This window comes from Gossypium raimondii, chromosome 8, assembly GCF_025698545.1.
Source record: "Gossypium raimondii isolate GPD5lz chromosome 8, ASM2569854v1, whole genome shotgun sequence".
NCBI classification, from domain to species: Eukaryota; Viridiplantae; Streptophyta; class Magnoliopsida; order Malvales; family Malvaceae; genus Gossypium; species Gossypium raimondii.
The window spans coordinates 27,586,171-27,595,697 of record NC_068572.1 but is presented as its reverse complement, the minus strand read 5'-3'; the positions used below and the strand labels follow the sequence as shown (position 1 = coordinate 27,595,697).

Genomic DNA, 9,527 nt, shown 5'->3' with positions numbered 1-9,527 from the left:
AAGAAAAAGGTTGAGGACTAAAGTGCTAGATTTGATCATATTTTGTACCGAGGTAAGTTTAAGGTAAATAAATGCAATATTTTGATCATTATTATTAATGTTGTTATTTTTCAGCAATTATGTATTTATTTCATGAAAATATCTAATGTTAACTCAAGTATGAGATGACAGAGAATCAGTGTTGAAAGGCCCCGTTGAAACATGTGGGATGTATTGGATACAAATGTCATGGCATTTGGGTAAAGAGATCCCATGTAAGACCATGTCTGGGACATGGCATTGGCATCATTGATATTATGAGAGGTCCCATGTAAGACCATGTCTGGGACATGGCGTCGGCACCGAGATGAGAGGTCCCATGTAAGACCATGTCTGGGACATGGCGTTGGCACCGAGATGAGAGGTCCCATGTAAGACCATGTCTGGGACATGGCGTTGGCACCAAGATGAGAGGTCCCCCGTAAGACCATGTCTAGGACATGGCATGAGCACCTATATGAGAACTCTGATGTAAGACCATATCTAGGATATGGCATTGGCAATACAAGAAACATCTCATGTAAGACTATGTCTGGGACATAGCTTTGGCATGTTATATTCAGACAAGAGACCCGAGTATCCTTAGTATTCCAAGTGATTGAACAAGCTAATAAATAGACGATGTTACATGAAAGTTCAGGTAAAAGCCTAATAGACAAGTTCAGGTGAGTTAATAAGATTAAGAGTATCTCAGTTATCAGTTGAGAAAAGAAATTTCAACAACGAATGAGTAAGTTAAGCAAGTAAGTAAACGAGTAAGAGAGTAAGTAAAGAAGAAAGTAAAGATCTTAATGCTTAATAAAAAATTATAAATATAATTCTTTATGATAAATGTTGTTATTTATTTACTTGTAAACTTACTAAGCTTTATGCTTATTGCTTTTATTTCTTTTTCTTTCATATATTATTATCAAGCATAGTCGGGATCTTGAAGACGTCGGAGAGCGTTCACACTATCAACCACCACAACTCGGTATTTTAAGACGATAAATGTTTTGAGCTATGGCATGTATAGGGACTTGGTCATTTCGATGTATGTTCTTAAGATATGACCAAAAGATGATATGTAAATATTTGATGATGAATAGTTATTAAAATGTCTAAGTATGAAGGTGTTTGTTGTTATAAATGTCTAGGTGATAAATTATGCATAGAAATCATGAAAAAGTAAAAATTATTAGTGAATCAGTTTTGAGACAACAGTAGTGACGTGATTTTGAAAAATCACCAAGGATAGTGGAAAATGAATTAGAGGGTGAATGAGATATAGAATTAAATCTTATTGAGTTTATTTTCATATAAAAATAACGATGTAGACAAAGGAATTATATATTCTGAGATATTTTCATTTTAGTTAGATAAGGTCAAAGTGGTTCTTGGAATCCCCTATTCTGACTTTGGAAAATCATTTGAGATGATTGAATGCCTTAAAACATGTCCATCTTTGTTTCAAATATTTGACGAGGCATTGGTGAGTAAATTAGCTTGTTTGCATGGTAATCTGAATCTGTGCATTCACATGCGTTATACTTGTTTTGTTATGCTTATGATTAGACTACAAGTTCTACTTTCAATGTGGTTGACTTATCTCCATTTGATTTTTCAGATTCGAGGATGAATCTTTTTGAGGAAGGGGGAATGGTATGAGTTACAAAGGCCTTAGATGCGTATACGAAGGAAAAAGAAAATCAAGATTCACTTTCTTGTTTTCAAGAAAATCAAGAAACCGAATCTTGGTCCAATTTTGCAGTTTTGAGCGATTTCAAGAATCAAGAAAATCAAGATTTAAAATCTTGGAAATTTTTGTCCAAGAAACCGAATCTTGCAACTAAGGCGCATTGGATCTCAGTTACGAGCATTAACAAGCCAATTTCAGGAGAGAACGGATTACAAGCCCAAGTTCTTGAAGACAAGGCCCAATAAGATGTTCCAAGCCCAATCAAGAAATTTAAATTAAACTTAGTTGAAAATTAGGCCAAATTGTCAAAGTGGCCCAATTTGTTAAGTTTTAATTCTTTAAATACTTAGTTTTCATTTTTAAACTTTATGAATAAATTTCTATGTGAAAATTCTGTCCAAGAGGCCCATTTAAAGTCCTTGGCCGAATTTCCCCTTTAAAGTAAAAAAAAATTAGGTTTTTTTTTAGTTTTCCTATTAGGACTAGGAAAATAGTTAGAAGGCCTATATGTATGGCTTGGCTAGCTACCCTTATACACATTATACTTGCATAATACATTGAAATCAGATTTGTTTTGTTGAGTGAAAATTCTCTTTGAGTTTTCCAAGAATTTTCTCTTGAGTTTTCTTTAGAAGGAGTTTTAACAATCTTTTCGATTGTGGAAGCCATCTTCAGCCTTCTTCTTGCCATTGTTCTTCATTGGAGGGAAGATTAGAGCCGTTTGAAGGGAGTTGTGAAATCTTTCGGGATTTTAAGGCTTCTTAGGACTTTCTTTATTTTCTTGTTGTTCGTTCTTCTTTATTAATTTCTGCTTGTGCTGATTTATTGATTAACTTGGGATTAATTGTTCTTGTGGCGTTTCAGCCTTTCCAAACTTCAAGATCTGATTCGACTTTGTTCTTAGGAATCAAGAAACATTCTTCATTCATAATTTCCAGATTTCTTGCCACCCAAGTACTCTATTTCCTATTCTAATTTGGTTTCTTAATCACTTGAGTTTAACTTATTGTTTCGTTTTCTCCAGATCCGATTGTCTAAAGCTTTCTTAGGAATTTTCTCATGACTTGGAAACTCGATCTTGGTCCGCGCGCAACCCTCTATCAATATTGAGCTTGTTTTTGAACTCTTTCCTATCATTTTCCACTATTCGTTCCACTATTGCTAAAATAGCCTCCTCAAATTGTTTAGCTCTAGCTCGCCTTATCGGACCAATGGGAAACCTGATAGCTTCTTGTTCGATCTCTAATTTGTTCACAGGAAAGCTCACATCATAAAGGAAGAATAAAAGAAAAACAAATGAAAACCTACAGCTAAGAATCAATAAAAATTGCTGACACCCGAAAACCCGAAAAAACTGCGGAGTAATTTGACAACTTCGTTCGAGCTGTTCCTGATCTCCAAAAATCATGAAATTTAAACTGGAATGTCCTTAAATATTTTATATTTGATCTAAAAAGTTTTGGCACTAAAATCAACCCGTTGAATATTTTTTTAATTTTTATTTTATTTTGTCTTTTTCTATTTTTTGACTTTTTCTACTGAATTTTTACAGGAGATATTTTATAATATTCTATCATAGTGCCAAAAATATGCATATAAAATTTTAGACTAATCAGATAACGTTTACCCAGTAAAATGAAATTTTTTTCAAAAATTTTTCTGGGTAAAAACTGCTATATGCCATTTTTTTTTAAAGAAAATCAGTTTAGAAATCAACCAAGAACACCCAAAACGCCAATAATCTGATACCAAATGATAGAGGTGATGCGATCCAGCTCGGGTTAATCAAGACGCTTCACTTGATTGCCTGATCGTCGACGAGGAGTAGTTGGAGTTGTCAAAATTGGGTGATTTAGGCTAAGGTTTGCAGAAGGTTTGAAAGGGGTTTAGATGAGTGGTTTGATGTTGTTAGGTTCGGTTTAGAATAGAAACAAGGTAGGATAGAAAATTTTAAGTGATGGAGATGGAAAATAGAACTTACGTCAAGAATGTTTCAATACTAAAAAGTATTACCCCGAGTCTTATATTGCTTAAGGTGAATTTTGATGAAGGATAGAAACGGACCTTGACCCGTTACCTATATGGAGGTAAGAACCAAAGGTATAATAATATGGTTGAACGCCACACCGTTTCGGTGATAAGTTCAATGGAGTTCGGATTGACGCCACTAGCAAGCTAGATAAGTCACTCCGAGACTCGAACGAAAGAAGAGATGAGGTAACCTCACAACAAAAGAATTTCTATTAAGTTTAATTGATCAAATTTTGTAACCTTTTACAATAAACAAGTAAACTATTTATAGGCAAACACTAAGCTAGCCGAATAGTCACATACAATCCTTAAAAATTACGCAAATGAATTTGATGCGAGCTCGCCTAAGAAGCTAGGTGCCGAATCCTTGGAGCTACCTTTGGGGCCAATCACTCGAGCATGTGCCAAGAAGTTCCAAGATGCCGTAGCAAACTATATTGCTCGAGTATGGAGTGATGGGTTGGCTGCACATAAAACGCCCAACTCAACTAGCTTGATTCGCACCTTCTTACAAGCTGATTTTAGCTCGTGTCAGCTCAATTCAGCTCAATTCGGCACTTAACTAGTTCAAGGAGCTGATTATATTCATTTTGAATAAATTAAATTAGTTGTGTTAGTTTAGAATCTGCTCAAATCATTTAATTAAATAAATGTGTTTTAATCTGGACATTTTAATTCAGCTTATTAAATGTGTCTTATATTAGCACATGTTTTTAATATGTCCCTATTAAGTTATAAATTAAATATGTTTAGTTTAATTACAAAGTTTTACTGTGTCTAGATTAAGACAAATTTATTAGTGGCTGCTAATTAAATTGTCTTAGATGAATTAATGTGTAGAATTTTAATGTGTTCAGCTGCTGATTTCATGAGCCTTAAATATGTCTTAACTAAATTTATTTGATATTTTTTCAAATGAATCAGCTAGCTTAAATGCAAATGAATTCAATTAAGGAGGAGCATGTATTTGGGCACATGCATGGACGGTATTTAAAGTGTAGCTGCCTTGTACTTCCAGCTGACTTTTCGTGTAGCTCAATGGACTTCCAACTACTTTTTTGAGCTTCTCCAAGGGTCAATTTCGTGGAGGGCAATGGCCAAAGAGTACTTCAGAATTCCAGCAGCTAATTCAATTGGAGGCTGCTCCTATTCGGCCAAAGAAGCATGATTTTTCAAGCTGTCCATTTCTCTTCTCCAAAACAGCAATTAAGATCTTTAAAAGCATTAGTTGAATGTGAATTTTCACCATTAAAAGGGCCAACCGAATCATCTCTTCTAGAAGGTTAATAGTCAGATTTTTTTGTTCATGAATGTATCTAGGAAATTTCTGGGAAGTTTCCTAAAGAAACTTAAGGCATAAGAATTTGATTAAATAGGCTATTAATTTGCCTTAGTTCACTATAAATAGACCATGTAATTCACATTTGAAGGGTAATGAACAATTTTAGAACTTTGTTAATTTGTGAGGTTGTTTTCAACTCTCGTTATTCTCCAAAGACTTGTGAGACTTATCAAATATCTTTGTGGCGTCAAACCTGTCTTTGTTTCTATCCGAACTTATCACTTTAAACCCAAAAGTGTGGCGTTCGATTCATACTGAGGTTCCTATCATCTTTGATCGTGGGTCGAAGTTTTTATTCACTTAACATACCCTTCCATCAATACCTTACCGACCTAAGCATTCTCATAAGTTACGGGTTAACACACTACTATTGTGTTAGTTCGACCTTTGAATACTTAGCCCAAATTGCATCCATTGTTTTCTTATTCATTTCTTAAACCAACAAAACCCTTTTGAGCCTAAATAACCCTTTTCTTCTAACCTATTTTGAAAAGCTTTCAATTTACTTCTAATTCACGATTGGGTAATTTCTATGACTCAATTTGTTCACAAGGCAAGTGCGTATCAAGTTGGTATCAGAGCTAGCTGTATTAGAGTAAGAATCGTTGTAATTTGTATTATGAGTTTGTAAAAAAATTCGAAAAAAATTTGAAAAAAAATTATTTTGTGTTCAAATCTTTCTATTATATTCAGTTTAGTGTATAAAAAAAGAAAAAAATTCAGAATTAAAAAAAAAGAAAAAGAAAAGTTCATAGTTGGATTGTAAAAGCATTATTTGCTACCCAAAGGACAACATCTATACAGCCACACTTATCCTTTCTATTTCTTTTGTTTATTAGCATACCCGATCCCAACAATATTTCCCCACCAAGCCACATCTATTTTGTAAGCCGAACCCAAGCGATTTTTGATTTGTCAACTTAGTTTGCGGAGAATTTCGAGAGGCGAAAACTGAGTGGTAAAAGGCAAGAGAGATTGGTGAGACTATCTGAGGGAAGTAAAAGCCGAAGTGAGTGATTGGTGAGATTTTGTGATTGATTGGTGAGATTTTTGTTGTGAGATTTAAAAGAAGTTTCGAAAATGTCACGGAGTCCGGAAAGGAATCCAAATGAGGAAGGTAGATTTCGTCCCATAAGAAACGTTGGAGGTGGAGTGCTAGATCTCAATTTACAAGCCATCATGCGAGAAATGGTGCGATTGTTTGATCGCAAGCTTGAACCAATCGAAGATCGCCTATATCGAGTTGAAACTCAAGGGCAACGTGAAGCAACTCCGAAAGCTGCAAGGCAAGAACGAGAGCGGCTAATTAACAACTTAAATGAGGCTGGTGAATCTAAAAGTGATCCCTTGTCTGATCGAAGCAACCCTCAACTAGTTCGACGAAATTGGGTTCCAAGAAATCGAGATCGTCGCGATGGCAATCTCAAAAATATCAAGATGTCTATTCCACCATTTCAAGGAAAGAATGATCCCGAATCTTACTTAGAGAGGGAAAAGAAAATGGAACTCATCTTCGAGTGTCATAACTACTTAGAAAATAAAAAGGTCAAGCTCCCCGCCATTGAATTCTCGGACTATGCGATCGTGTGGTGGGATCAATTGGTGACTAGCCGAAGGAGGAATGGGGAGAGGCCTATCTCTACTTGGGCCAAAATGAAGGCTGTTATGCGTAAGCATTTTGTCCCATCCTATTACCATCGGGAGTTGTATCAACGATTGAAAAATCTCACGCAAGGCAACCGAAGCATTGAAGATTATTATAAAGAAATGGAAATCACTATGATAAGAGCCAACGTGGAGGAGGATCGTGAAGCAACCATGGTGAGATTTTTAGCCGGCCTAAATCGGGATATTGCCAATATCGTCCAGCTTCAACACTATGTTGAAGTTATGGATATGGTGCATATGGCAATAAAAGTTGAAAAACAATTGAAGCGGAAAGGATCCACCCAGACATATCCAACGGTTTCTAACAACAAGTGGACTCAAGGAACAAGCAAAGCTCCCAATCGGCCTAAGGAGCCATTTGTTGCCACTAAGCCCAACCAACCAAGTGGCGAAACTAGCAAAAATAAAAACGAGGCTATTTTGAATCGTTCTCGTGATATCAAGTGTTTCAAATGTCAAGGAAGAGGCCACATCACTAGTCAATGCCCTAATCGGCGAGTGATGGTGGTTCGTTCAAATGGCGAGATCGAGTCTGAAGATGAACAAGAGGAGGATCCTGAAATTTCCAAGGAGGAAGAAGAAGAGCTCGAGCTGTCTGTTGAAGGAGAATTACTCGTTGTCAAAAGAAGTTTGAATATCCAAGTAGCTGAGGAAGAACAACAATGAGATAACATCTTTCACACCCGTTGCCATGTTCAAGGTAAGGTGTGTAGTTTGATTATTGACGGAGGGAGTTGCACCAATGTCGTGAGTTCTTTGCTTGTTGAAAAACTTGGTTTAGCCACCACAAAGCATCCAGATCCTTACAAGCTACAATGGCTAAATGATGGAGGTGAACTCAAGGAGACGAAGCAAGCAAAAGTGGCATTTTCCATAGGCAAGTATCAAGACGAGGTGATTTGCAATGTCGTACCGATGCACGCGGGACACTTGCTATTGGGGCGTCCTTGGCAATTTGATGGGTGGGTAGTCCACGACGGCTACACAAACTGATATTCATTTAAGCACCTTGGAAGGGATGTTACATTAACTCCTCTCACACCGAAGCAAGTGCATGAAGACCAACTCAAATTGAAGCAATCCATTGAGCGAGAAAAAGAAAAAGAGAGAAACAAAAAAGTGAAAAGAAAAAGAGAGAAAAGACTGACGAAACTGAAATAAAAACAAGAGTGACAAAAGAAAAAGAAAAAGAGTACGAAAATGAGAAAACAAGTGTTTTCGTCAGAAAAAGAGAGCTTCGAAAATTGTTGTTGACGAAGCAACCCATCTTTGTGCTCATGTACAAAGAGTGTTTATTGGAAACTAACCAAATTGAAAATACTTTGCCTACTCCTATTGTCTCTTTATTGCAGGAATTTAGAGATGTTTTTCCCGAAGAAGTGCCAAATGGCCTACCTCCCATTCGAGGAATCGAGCACCAAATTGACTTTGTGCCTGGTGCTGTAATTCCAAATAGGCCAGCATATAGAAGTAATCCTGAGGAAACGAAGGAATTGGAGAAGCAAGTAGCCAAATTAATGGAGAAGGGCTACATTCGTGAGAGCTTAAGTCCGTGTGTGGTTCCGGTATTGTTGGTTCCTAAAAAGGACAAATCATGGCGAATGTGCATTGACTGCCGCGCCATCAAAAAAATCACAATAAAATATCGCCATCATATTCTCTGCCTTGACGACATGCTTGATGAACTTAGCAGAGCCCAACTGTTTTCGAAGATCGACATGAAAAGTGGCTATCATCAAATCTGAATGCGGGAGGGAGACGAATGGAAAACCGCGTTCAAGACTAAGTAGGTTTGTATGAATGGTTGGTAATGCCATTCGGGCTTACCAACGCTCCTAGTACTTTCATGCGTCTCATGAATTATGTTTTACGTTTGTTCATTGGGAAATTCTGTGTTATGTATTTTGATGACATTTTAATCTATAGAAAAAGTTTGGAAGATCATATTCAACACCTACATGCGGTGCTTGAAGTGTTACGAAAAGAGGTACTTTATGCCAATTTAAAGAAATGTTCTTTTTGCACTAATGAAGTTGTCTTTTTAGGCTTTGTCATAAGTGCTCGTGGTTTGGAAGTTGTCCAAGAAAAGGTCAAGGCAATCAATGAGTGGCCACGTCCAACTAACATCAGCCAAGTGAGGAGTTTTTAGAGGTTGGCAAGCTTCTACCGAAGGTTTGTGCCTAATTTTAGTTCTTTAGTTGCCCCATTGATAGGTATAATTAAGAAAAACTCTCTTTTTATTTGGACTGATGAACAGGAGAATTCTTTTAATAAGATTAAAGGATGTCTAACTAATGCACCATTGTTGTCTTTACCTGATTTTAACAAGACATTCGAGATAGAGTGTGATGCTTCAGGTATCGGCATTGGCGCTGCTTTGATGCAAGACGGACGGCCTATTGCGTACTTTAGTGAAAAGTTCAATGGAGCTACGCTGAATTATCCAACGTATGATAAGGAATTATATGCGTTGATCTGAGCTCTTGAAACGTGGCAACATTATCTATGGCCAAAGGAATTTGTAATTCATTCGGATCACGAGGCCCTAAAACATCTCAAAGGACAAACGAAGCTCAATAAATGTCATGCCAAGTGGGTGGAATATTTGGATCCGTTTCCCTACGTGATAAAATATAAAAAGGGTAAGGAAAATGTTGTAGCGGATGCTTTATCGCGAAGGTATGCACTTGTCAATTTAATGGATTCTAAACTGCTTGGTTTTGAGTTTATAAAAGATCTTTATATGTCTGACGTTGATTTTGGTGAAAT

The 9,527-nt window shown here is 36.6% G+C and overlaps 1 protein-coding gene across 1 annotated transcript; it reads left to right on the top strand.

The window, feature by feature from the left end:
* The first annotated feature begins 6,170 nt into the window (after nt 1–6,170).
* LOC105793223 (uncharacterized) lies at nt 6,171–9,237 on the top strand. Its single transcript, XM_012622148.1, has 5 exons — nt 6,171–7,386; nt 7,540–7,652; nt 8,111–8,483; nt 8,804–8,892; nt 9,016–9,237. Exons 1-5 carry the CDS (start codon nt 6,171–6,173, stop codon nt 9,235–9,237), a joined length of 2,013 nt encoding a protein of 670 aa, XP_012477602.1.
* Nucleotides 9,238–9,527: the final 290 nt, after the last annotated feature.

What these genes read in the sequence shown, in the direction of transcription:
- LOC105793223 (XM_012622148.1), top strand. Translation starts at nt 6,171, where the DNA reads ATGTCACGGAGTCCGGAAAGGAATCCAAATGAGGAAGGTAGATTTCGT. An exon ending in TAGGCAAGTATCAAGACGAG is followed by an intron (nt 7,653 to 8,110) that starts GTGATTTGCAAT and finishes TCTTTATTGCAG; the next exon opens with GAATTTAGAGATGTTTTTCC. An exon ending in TTCGAAGATCGACATGAAAA is followed by an intron (nt 8,484 to 8,803) that starts GTGGCTATCATC and finishes TTGTCTTTTTAG; the next exon opens with GCTTTGTCATAAGTGCTCGT.